Here is a 12,291-nt window from a genome sequence, read left to right as displayed (position 1 = left end):
CTTTCTGTATTTTCATTGTTAGTGTATAAGAAAGCCACTGATTTCTTATACACTAACAATGAAAATACAGAAAGGGAAATTAGAGAATCGTTTCCATTTACTATAGCACCAAGAACCATAAGATACCTGGGAATAAACCTAATCAAAGAGGTAAAGGATCTGTACTCAAGGAACTACAGAACACTCATGAAAGAAATTGAAGAAGAAACAAAAAGATGGAAAACCATTCCATGCTCTTGGATCGGAAGAATAAACATTGTTAAAATGTTTATACTGCCTAGAGCAATCTATACTTTTAATGCCATTCCGATCAAAATTCCACCAGTATTCTTCAAAGAGCTGGAGCAAATAATCCAAAAATTTGTATGGAATCAGAAGAGACCCCGAATCGCTAAGGAAATGTTGAAAAGCAAAAATAAAACTGGGGGCATCACGTTACCTGATTTCAAGCTTTACTACAAAGCTGTGATCACCTAGACAGCATGGTACTGGCATAAAAACAGACACATAGACCAGTAGAACAGAGTAGAGAGCCCAGATATGGACCCTCAACTCTATGGTCAAATAATCTTTGACAAAACAGGAAAAAATATACAGTGGAAAAAAGACAGTCTCTTCAATAAATGGTGCTGGGAAAACTGGACAGCTATATGTAGAAGAATAAAACTCAACCATTCTCTTACACCATACACAAAGATAAACTCAAAATGGATAAAAGACCTCAATGTGAGACAGGAATCCATCAGAATCTTAGAGGAGAACGTAGGCAGTAATCTCTTCGATATCAGCCACAGCAACTTCTTTCAAGATATGTCTCCAAAGGCAAAGGAAACAAAAACGAAAATAAACTTTTGGGACTTCATCAAAATCAAAAGCTTCTGCACAGCAAAGGAAAGAGTCAAGAAAACAAAGAGACAATCCACGGAATGGGAGAAGATAATTGCAAATGACAGTACAGACAAAAGGTTGATATCCAGGATCTATAAAGAACTCCCCAAACTCAACATTCACAAAACAGATAATCATATCCAAAAATGGGCAGAGGACATGAACAGACCCGTCTCCAATGAAGACATACAAATGGCTATCAGACACATGAAAAAATGCTCATCATCACTAGCCATCAGGGAGATTCAAATTAAAACCACATTGAGATATCACCTTACTCCAGTTAGAATGGCCAAAATTATCAAGACAGGAAACAACATGTGTTGGAGGGGATGTGGAGAAAGGGGAACCCTCTTACACTGTTGGTGGGAATGCAAGTTGGTGCAGCCTCTTTGGAGAACTGAGTGGAGATTCCTCAAGAAATTAAAAATAGAGCTTCCCTATGACCCTGCAATTGCACTCCTGGGTATTTACCCCAAAGATACAGGTGTAGTGAAAAGAAGGGCCATCTGCACCCCTATGTTTATAGCAGCAATGGCCACGGTCACCAAACTGTGGAAAGAACCAAGATGCCCTTCAACAGACCAATGGATAAAGAAGATGTGGTCCATATACACTATGGAGTTTATGCCTCCATCAGAAAGGATGAATACCCAACTTTTGTAGCAACATGGACAGGACTGGAAGAGATTATGCTGAGTGAAATAAGTCAAGCAGAGAGAGTCAATTATCATATGGTTTCACTTATTTGTGGAGCATAACAAATAGCATGGTGGACATGGGGAGTTAGGAGAAGGGAGTTGGGGGAAATTGGAAGGGGAGGTGAACCATGAGAGACTATGGACTCTGAAAAACAATCTGAGGGGTTTGAAGTGGCAGGGGGGTGGGAGGTTGGGGGAACCAGGTGTAATACCTCTCTAATGCCTCCGGGTATTAGAGAGGGCACGGATTGCATGGAGCACTGGGTGTGGTGCAAAAATAATGAATACTGTTATGCTGAAAATAAATTAAAAATAAATTTTAAAAAAAAGTACAATACAAACTCAACCAACAACTCTGCTTCCAGTGGGGAAATAAAGCACAGCCTTTGGCATTTCAAATAGAAAGTCAGGGCACTAATTCAACATCTGGGAAAATTTGCTAAACTCTCTGCAGGCAGGATTTGGGCATAGCCCACCTGATGGGTAGAAGCAGGACACTGAACTTTTGTAGAGCAGCTCACGCTGAACCATGGGGAATCTCGTGTCCTACAAAGAGCTTATTACCGTATTCCACTTCTGCATCTCCTGGTCATGCCAGCAGATTTTAGAAGTAAAACCTCCATGTGTGCATAAACAAATATATTTGTTTATATAAAAACAAAACTAAATAACATGCTGCCAATCATCTCAAATGTGGGTTGCAGGCTTAAGCTACAAACCACCTGAAAGGTAGCAGCATTTCATCATCCCATGGGAAGGAGCCCAGGGAAGGACACAGTGGACTCCCTGCCAGTGAGAAAGCAAGGGGAATAAAGCCTAGGGGTGCCTTCTGTCATTCATTTTCCTCACCATCTGCAGCATCTTTTGTGCCTCCTCAGGCCTCTCAGGCCTCCCATATCCCCTGGCCCCACAGAGCTCCCAGGACCAGCCACATTCTCTTGTAACTCACAATTCAGATTTGGGAAATAAGACCAAAGAAGGCCAGACTAGGAAGACCGAGGCTTCAGCATTCCTTAATGCTCCGTAGCTGGAGCAGAATTCAGACATTAGCCTCTGTTAGAATTGGGTGCTTTCTTTCGGAGAATTGAGAATTGTGGGAAAGAGCACTCTTTTTTTTTTTTTTTTTTTCTTACGGTCTTATTTATTTATTTGACAGTGAGAGAGGGAACACAAGCAGGGGAGTGGGAGAGGGAGAAGCAGGCTTCCCACTGAGCAGGGAGCCTGATGCGGGGCTCGATCCCAGGACTCCAGGATCATGACCTGAGCTGAAGGCAGACGCTTAAAGACTGAGCCACTCAGGAACCTGGGAAAGAGCACTCTTATTAACACCTTTGTCTTGAGTTAAAAATGGTGTTATCAGAATGGAGACCTGCCATGCGTCACGTGAACTGTGAATAGACTCAGAGCACAAATGTTGTTTCTAGAAGCAACAAAATAATAATCATTTCTCTGGAGTATAAAAAGGCAGTTTTAAAACATTTTATTGTTTAAATATGCTATTTTTTCTATTCTAGGGAGTTTGCAGATTAGGTACAAGCTGGGTCTACATGAGGATCCTGACGTCTTTAACTTTAACTTCAAGAACATGGCGGACGGGCACCTCCACCACGTTAAGATCAACAGAGAAGAAGGAGTGATCTTCGTAGAGGTAAGAGCATCATCAGCCCAACAGTAATGAACATCCTACCTCCCCACCTACGGTGTGTCCCTTACAGCAAAATTTTGATAAAGAAGCATAATGCAAAATTTCCTTCTCTGTGTTAATCTCTCTTGTGCTGCAGACAAGAAATCACAATCCAGGATTTTTGTTTGTTTAGTAATGGAAACCTGCCAAACACAGTTAAATTTTAACTGCTTAAACTTTCCCTCATTTATTTTAATTGACTTAATATGAAATGTTAGGTCTGTTATCACAGTAAGTAACAGGTGGGGCATTTGTAAATGATCTTCCAGTGGGAATCCATAAGAGTACAAATGTTATGACAATTAAATATATGACTTTAATAAAATACAGGTATGATTAAAATGTGCATAACTAGCAAAAGAGACTTGAGTTATTGTAGAGTAAGTGCAATTACATACCGTCAGCACTTTTGAAAAAAAACCTTAGTGTATTTGTTCTCTAGATGGAATAATCTACTTTGGCTTTTACTCTTTAGGTTATATTTTGAGATATGTAAAAGCTTTGGATGTTTAGGTATTTTTGTGGGTTCCACCAAATACGGATCATTCATCTCGTGTCAGGAAGCAATAAGGATCATGGAGTAACGGGGGTGAGGGGGATGGACAGCAGGGATCTGAGATGCCATGAAAGTTGCTTATGTGCTGGCGTTCCAATGTCAGATGACGAGCTCCTAACATGGGGTTTCCCCATCAGGTGTAGCCCTGCGTTTCCATTCCATGGCTTCCCTTTGCTTCTTGCCATGTCACTGACAAATGACAAGTGTGTTGGTGTTTCCTTCTCATGGGGCAGGTGGACCAGAAAGCTCGGAGCCAAGTGAGCCTGTCCTCTGGCATGGAATTCAATGCCGTCAAATCCCTTGTGCTGGGCAAGATCTTAGGTAAGTAGATGCAGAGCTCCCCACCCTGTGTCCCCTCCCTGGGTCACAGTGTCATGACACTAACACAGAAGCAAGCTCCTTGTTTTAGTTTCATTAGATCATTCATGCCGATCAAGGCAGAAACCCTACTGGATCTGGGTTGCCCATAATCTTGAGAGCACAATTCCCACAGGCGAGCAAGTAAACAGGACTGAGAACAGCTACATACTCCTGTCCCTCATTCTGCTGTTACCACAAGGACCACGGCGACTCCCTGACCTCAGAGATGGATAGTGGTCCAAACAGACAGAGTTCACAGGTCCAGAACCGTACCCAGGGTGGTGGGGGTCTGCAGAGCACACACGTGTGTGGTCAGGATGGCACCCGGCAGTGGTGTACGGATGCTCCCTGCCCAGCGACCACGCCCCCCCAGAGGAGCCTTTCATGTCGCCTGTTCTCCTTGGCGACAGCTGGAGCGTTGGTGAGAGCAGTGGTGTCTAGGGGTTGGGTGGACACTCTTTAAGCCTTCCCCTCCTTGTCCCCAGGTATTCGAGTGAAAGCAGGTAAGACTTAGAGGAGGACTTGCTTTTTAGTTATAAACTGTAAACACCATGGATGTTCACATATTACTTTGGGAGAATGCTCTCGAGTTTGTTTCCTATCCCTCATCTTGTTTGCCACTAACAGGAGAGACTTTATCAGAGGTGATGATTTTTCATCTCTTCCTTTGTTGTAGCTATATTCCCGAGTCTTTCACATTTTCCTCATATGTAGGTTCAAAGTCTGGGGAATGCAAACTATGCATGGGTAGACGATAGAAGAATAATCACTGAAAACAACAATAGCTTGGTTTTTAAGTCTCTGTTGATATGTTTCCAACACTGTGTTGGGCATTAAAAGGATGCATCCCATTCTTCAGCCAACATGGAAAATGTCATGAATTGTAATGTTCTAACAGCTCGTTTCATTGAAAAGAAGAAAAGTAATGTGTGAAAAGTCCTATTAATATAGTACGAGTTTAACTGAAAATCCAAACTGAGCCAGATAGATAGACAGAGGCTGGTTTGAATATAATATATAGATACATAATTTTTCAGTTAGGGTTGCATTATAGGAGGAGGCAAATTTTACATAAATGCACACATATTTTATACACACATATAAAACTTATTTTCAAGATATATGTACAATGACAAAGTTGATTTAAAATGGTGATTCTGAACATGTGGTTAAAACGCTGATGATCCTAATGGATAAGAAGATTTGCTTGTGGAGTCCTGACTGTGAGGTCTGCTGCAGTCCACGCTTTAGGAACAGGGCCGGGGCTCCCACAGAACATGGCAGGAGCAAAGCAGAGTTGCTGTTTCTCATCTCAAACCCACAGTCTGACAATGACTGAATGACCTCAGAGCATCCAAGGTTGTCAGCATGTGTCAATGACCCCTGTCCCAGGGTGGCTGCACCCCAGCACAAGGGTCCCGGGACTCAGGGCATGCGTAGAGGACAAGCATGGAAGGCAGCATACGTACTGTGGAGGATGAGAAGTGGATAAACATTTGAAGAAGGGGAGACTCACCCACAGCTTCGTGATGTGACGGAGCCATAGGCTCCAGGAACAGGGGTAGGGGGAGCAGAGCCCATAAAGCTGTGAGCACCACAGTCCAAGGACTGACTTTACTCCCATGAAACATGGTGCTGCTGAGTCCATGGTCTGACCCTGCTGCTGGGGCAAGGGAGATGGTCCCCGTCAGAGATGCTGGCAGCAGAGGTGGGAGAGGAGGGGAGGGGAGAGCACCCTCCCGAGGTAGAGCAGGACAGGTGAGGCCCAGATCTGCCCCTGCTGGGACTGGGGGGTCTGTTAAGGCTGGCAAAGTCGAGTGGGGCACACGGCCACTGATGTGTGTGACGTCTGACTTTGCATTCTGCCATGGAGGTTGGAGGGGAGACTGGCTGTGACATGTGGAGTTTCATTTCCTCCCTGATAGCAGCATGTACTTTATTCCTTTTTTTTTTTTTTTTTAAGCTATGACACAGAATTTGTCTTTAATCCTAAACAGTCAAAGCCCATGGACTATCCCAGCCTCTCCTGACCAAAGCCCCAGCAGGAGGCCATCTGGACCCCAGGGACCCCAGGGTGGGGCAGACCCAGGCCCCATCTTGTGCCCCACTGAGCTTTCCTCCAGCCCTGTGGGCAGTCAGTGGCTTTGTCTGAACGAAGTGAGCAGATGACAATCCCAGAGATGTTCAGGTTCTGTGACCTGAGCCTGGGCTGAATTTTTGTTGAATTGTGGCTTTCCACACCTGGAGGGAAGGAGGCCGTCTTTTTCCAGGGAGCTGAGCAATCACCCATTGTGAGAGCAGTATCGACCAAGTGCCTCTGTTCAATAAATTACAACTGTTTCTGCGGTGGCTGTGGTTCAAACACAGGAATTCCTCCCCTGAGCTCAAACACGGAATAGGCACACAAGGTAACAAAGTTACTGCACATCAAGCATTGTTTAAGAACACTGACAAGGGCTACTTTAAAAAAAAAAAACACTTTATGTTCAAAAGCGATGTTGAAGTTAGTGACACTAAGGCCCTGTGATGTAGCAAAATGTAGTCTGACCAAGCAGGGCAATGGCCCAGGTCACACGGAGCACAGCGAAGCAAAGCAATTATGTAGTATGTCCCTTCCAGTCACATGGGTAAGGACAGTCAGGTTGGAACGGAGCGCACGGATGCTCCGTCCTACTAGTCAGACTCAAGCACAGCTGACGTTCGGGCCAAGCGGGAGAGTTTAAAGCTGAAGCAACAGGGATTCATAACATTTGAAATAAAAATTCATTTACCATACACGCGAGGGCACGGATTCTGACAAAGGTCTAACGATACTTCCCACGTCTTGATAGTTTTATTTGAAGATTTGTCTTGCCAGAAGCCGTTGTTCGGCTTTTTGCGAGCCCAGGAAAACTGCAGCTCTGTGTTCTGGGCGGCACGCGAGCTGCCTCGTTCCAAGGGCTCTCGGGCTCGGCTGCATGGCACTGATGCCCAGAGACGTGTCCAACAGGGAGGGGAGACTTCAGCGCTTCTCCCAGAGCCCAGCGGTTCCTGCTTTGCCCATCCCCCACCACCACTGGATGAGCGGCTGCAGTGGATTTTAGCGGCACTGTCCCCATGGGGCGACCCGGCTCATCTGCTTGCACACCGGGTTGCTCCGGACAGAACCATCGGGGATCCTCGCTGGTGAAAGTACGCTTCTAAGCGTCACCTGCCCAGAGCTGTAAACTACACGGCTAAATAAAGAGCCTGGAGCGTCCCTGCCCCAAAGCGCGCCCACTACATGCGCGGACCACCTGTACCCACTAACCGCGCTGTCTCCCGCAGAGCCCAGCGACCACGTGGATGAGGACACAGCGCGGGCGGGCGCTCGGGGCTTCTCTGGCTGCCTCTCCGCCCTGCAGTTCCAGCGCACCGCCCCGCTGAAGGCCGCGCTGCATCCCGGGCGCTCTGGGCGCACATCCGTGCTGGGGCCCGTGGCCTCATCGGAGTGTGGGGCCAGGCCAGGCGTCGGCAGGGTGCGGGAGCACAAGCACCCGCGAGCAGGTGCGCACCTTGTGGGCGGTGGGCCCCAGCCCCTCCCAGCGGAGGCTGCCCGGGGTGGTACGCCTCCATTCAGTAGGGGCCCCTGAAATCTCCACCCACAGCTCCCTCAACCCAAAGTCGTCGTCCTCTTTTTTGCAGATTTTATTGATTTATCTATTTATTTATCTATCCTTCTATCTATCTATTTATTTATGGGAGCCTGTGTGAGCGGGGTATGGCCAGGGGGAGAGGGAATCTCAAGCAGACTCCCCCATGAGCGCGAAGAGCCCATGCGGGGCTCGATCCCGCCACCCCAAGACCGTGACCTGAGTGGGAATCAAGAACCCTGCACTTAACCAATGGGCGCCCCAGACTCCCCATGATTAATGCATTCTTAATGCAAGCTGACAATTCTACAGTTAAAACCACACACATTCCACTTGTACAAGATAATTCTCTCAGACTCCTGTTCCTTTGTCCCTACAGAACATCCTGGAGCAGCAGAGCAGGGGAAGCCGGTGGAGACTGGGAACCGCAGACGCTCCGCACTGATCGGAGGTGTGTTCCTGGCTGTCGCGGAAATCTGGGCAGTGTCTACACCAGGAGGGGGTCCAGACTCTCCTGCCTCCCAGGCACCTGCTGTCTAGTTCAGTCCTGGGGAGCATGACCTTCTCTGAGGTCATTTACCCTGAAGCCAGCCCAGCTAGAGACCCTCAGTACATGTAATTGAGGACTTCATGGAGGTGCCCTTTAAGGAATTACTGTAAACATATCTAATAAGGAAAAAGTCTGACCTTGTGAACAGCCCCTGGTTCCCCGAGAGCATGCAGCAAGTTTGAGCAAGTGGGTTTTCAGGCGTGGACCCGGGTGGGCTTCTGCACCGGTTCTGGAGACACAGTACTGGCCTCATCCTTGGTCTGCTATGTTTTTGGGGAGAAGTTTCATGGTTGAGGGTTAGGTAGCCCCCAATGCACATCACTGTAGGTTGTTTTTATGAAGAAAACATGAGGCTAATACACTAATGTTGGATCACAACAATGATGGTAGAACCATCGTTTTCAGATGAAATTGTGATGAAAACATACACTCAAAGCTGATGTAAAAATCAAACATTACCAAGCTTTGGACACCTGTCCTGCGACGTCTGCCCAGTACCTTGGGGACCCTCTGCCGGGCCTGGCCTCTCCTGTCCTCAGGCATCACGGCTGGGGCACTGGCTTCCTGGGCCACGGTCGCGGTGATACCCCTCCCTGCAAGCCGAGGGAAGAGTCTCACTCTTCTATCCAGTAACTTTCATTTAATGTCTCATTCTGGGGTGAGATGGCGTGCATGAGCACTTGGCTTTGATGCAGCTTTGTGTTCTGGGATCGGCATAAGTATGTGCACTGGAAAGCTTCCTACAATCATTGATTTCTCCCACCGAAAGGTTTGATTAAATTTGTCTAACATGTAAAAGGTTGATCATCCAAACGTTTTCAAGTGGAGATCTCAAGCACCTTGGATTCTATAAATTCCCATATTCAATATACTCCTATGAAAAATTTAGTTTTAGAGACCATCCCCACACATACAGATCTCACATGTGCTATAAATCACCATGCCATGTTCAAGCTATTTTAAAATAATTTTTTACAAAGGTGCAAATGTGTACAATTCCATTTCCTTAACAAAAATATTAAGCACTTGGTGAAGAAGGCATGGTTCTACTAGTAGGCATTCTCTACTCGGAGAATAGTGGGAGCCTCTCTGCTTACTGACCTGTGAGACCCTTGTGGCCGACAGTCCCCAGGTCACAGTAGAGGCCTGCGAGGGAAACAGTTGGGTGTGGGCTGTGAGTGGGGCCGCCGAGCTGGGGTGCGCTGGGCACACTCCAGCCATCACTATTTTCCTCGCCCCCCCTCACCAGGTGTGGTGGCTATGGCCATATTCGTCCTGCTTTGCATGGCTGCCGTGGCCGTCCACCTGTACCAACAGAGGAGCCTGTGCGCAACCACGGAGGTGGAAGGACCCAGGAAGCAGGGCAGCAACGCGGCTGCGCCCAGATGTGAGCTCGGGAGGCCGGACACCATGGGTGGGGACCAGCAGGCGGGCCTCTGAGTAGGAGCCGGGCTGAGCGCGCTCTCCCCTGATCTGACATCCCCACCACAGACCTCGATGGCCAGAAGTCACTTTGAACTGCACAGGACACCAGGCCAGCTCTCAGGGTCCTCAGAGGTCTTGTGCTACTGAGTCCTTAGCACCACTGGCTCCCTGCACTACATCCCCACGATTCCAGTATCATCTCGGCCCTTGTCAGTTCTGATGTTGTCATGTTCAACGGCTGGTTGGAGTTTACTGCTTAGCGCCGAGGTTTTGAAGGGGAAGCTCGCTTGGGCAGTGGGGAGGCTGGGCTTTGCCGCCGGTGAGGCCATGCTCAGTGACCAGGGCGACTTCACAGAACTGAATGTGCTTCCGGCCCTGCTTGTTGAATTCTCACAACACCCTGTGCCAGAGCCACGTGGCCAAGACCAGACAGCCTTTCTGCCTTCATCTTTGCTGCTCCAGTCAACAAAGCACAGTAGCACAGTTCCCTGGTGAGACCATCACCTGCGTTCTCCTGCTGGGACCTGCACAGCAAGTGTGGACGTGGCTGATACTGGCTGCCATCTGCAGCTGCGGCAGGAACCCAGAGCTAAGCGCCTGTGTCGCCAGAGGTTGGCAGCTGGCAGGGCCCAAACTCACACGATCTCTAGAGGGTTTTGGATTGTTGTGTGTTTTTTTTTTTTTTTAATTAAAATGGAAGAGCAGATAGAACTACAAATTCTTACTGTTGAAATGTATCTTTATTTGCATCTGCGATACCTAAATGGTGTGTTATAGTACATCTATTTCCCTAAATGGGTGGGTGATCACGTCAGCTTTCTTTGTGGTGATAAAATCCCGCTGTTGGTTTGACGCTCGTTCGTCTGGCTTATCTCTCGGATGGTCTCACTGACTCTCCTTGCCATTCTGAGACTCAGCCATGGAGACTCTGCTCCACATGTTTGAAAGCAAACCCCTCTCTGTATCAGATTTCCTTCATAAAGTGTCAGGCACAAATTCTTGCGAGCTGTACCTACAGGTCGCGAAGACTTAGGGACGTTGGACTATGGGCTGGAGCCGTGCCCTGACCTGGACACCCACAATAACCCTGAGATCCACCGCTGTAGCCTCACTTCCAGGACGTGGACATCCATTTCTCAGAGTTCCCAGAACCAACGGGAACATCTTAGGGTGCAGCCCAGCAGAGAACAGATGGCAGACTCTTCCAGGAAAACCGGCCAGGAGTTACTTTCGGAGCCCTGATAGAGGAACGGTGGCAGGGAGCCTCCAGGCAGGTCCTGTGTCCCCACTCAGCATGGCTGGGGTCACCAAGCGTGCCCACGCCAGAGAAAGGGAGTGACGCCTGCCCTCATTCCGTTCTTCTCACATCTGCTTTCTGCTCCTTCTTCATGGTAGCCAGGCCTTACTTCCTCTGCTGAAAATCCTCATCCTTTCCTATGCAACCCTGTTGTTTTTTCTGTGAATCCAAGGTTCTGAGGAAGGGCACTGTTGGTGAACAGGCAGACATGTCCCCCATGCAATGGACACATAGGACCAGAGAGATGCAGAACCAGATCACGAAGAGCCAAGCCCAGACAGATAGCCCCTTGGCCACATTTAAAGTGAGGGTACTCCCTGGGCACCTGGTGTCTCAGGTGCACAAAGGGGGCCCGCCTGCCACAGCCCCCTACCACAGAAGCACAAGGCTAGCTCATGTGTCCTCACTGTCTGTCCTCAGTTTGCCAACTCTGCCTTCTTGCTTGTGGATACAGTGGGACCTGGGAAATAAAGCGAGGAGTATATTTTTATTTTAAGGGAATTCATATGACATTTTACAATTAGGAAGGAAGAGGTTTCTGAACAGCAGAAGCCGTGCAGGTATGTGCCTTCTGTGCAGTGAGCCTCCCACAGCTCGTGCAGGGGCCCAGCATTGCAGTTTGCATGTGAATGCGTCACCGTATGATGGCCTCATTGTGAGTGGCTCACACTGGGACTGTGAGGACGAGGGTAGGGCGTGCTGGTTGCCGCAGGTGCGGGCAGCCTGTGCTCGTGATGCTGGAGTCCGCTGCAGCTGCTCCCACCGGCCAAGCCTGCGAGAGAGGCAGTTCTCAAGCACTGTCTCCTCCTTAGAGTTTGCTGGGGCCACTGTCGTTCCGGGAGACGTTAGGGCACCCACAGAAGTTCAAAGGCAAGAATGCTCATCCGTTTTTCTTCGCAAGTGTAATACTTAGCTCGTCAGAGAGGTCTGAGCCCCCATTAGCCACTCCTGCTTCCAGCGTGAGTCTGAACAGGGTTGTATGTCCTGCCGGCCTGCCGCGGCTCAACACGTGTCCCCAGATGCTCCAAACGCACCTGGTTTCCCGCTTTCCCATCAGATGACAAAGAGTATAAGCAAGAAGGATGTGCCGGGTCTGTCCTATCAGTACACGGACATGTGTGTGATGTGTGAGCACACACGTGTGAGTAATGTGAGCACAGGTGTGTGAGAATGTGAGAACATGTGTGAAGAATATATGAACATGCGTGTGCACCCATGC

At 48.3% G+C, this 12,291-nt stretch overlaps 1 protein-coding gene across 1 annotated transcript in view; it reads left to right on the top strand.

The window, feature by feature from the left end:
* LOC132012955 (contactin-associated protein-like 4) overlaps positions 1 to 10,423 on the top strand; it is a 140,750-nt gene extending 130,327 nt beyond the window's left edge. Inside the window, exons 20-24 of the mRNA XM_059392746.1 lie at positions 3,104 to 3,237; positions 4,063 to 4,150; positions 7,496 to 7,714; positions 8,180 to 8,251; positions 9,600 to 10,423. Coding sequence (XP_059248729.1) covers positions 3,104 to 3,237; positions 4,063 to 4,150; positions 7,496 to 7,714; positions 8,180 to 8,251; positions 9,600 to 9,790 — 704 coding nt within the window. The 3' untranslated portion in view covers positions 9,791 to 10,423. The remainder of the gene's footprint in view (positions 1 to 3,103; positions 3,238 to 4,062; positions 4,151 to 7,495; positions 7,715 to 8,179; positions 8,252 to 9,599) is intronic.
* Positions 10,424 to 12,291: the final 1,868 nt, after the last annotated feature.

Source organism: Mustela nigripes, chromosome 3, assembly GCF_022355385.1.
Source record: "Mustela nigripes isolate SB6536 chromosome 3, MUSNIG.SB6536, whole genome shotgun sequence".
Classification (NCBI taxonomy): Eukaryota; Metazoa; Chordata; class Mammalia; order Carnivora; family Mustelidae; genus Mustela; species Mustela nigripes.
Note: the sequence above shows the minus strand (reverse complement) of the source record. Positions and strands in the feature narration are given on the sequence as shown.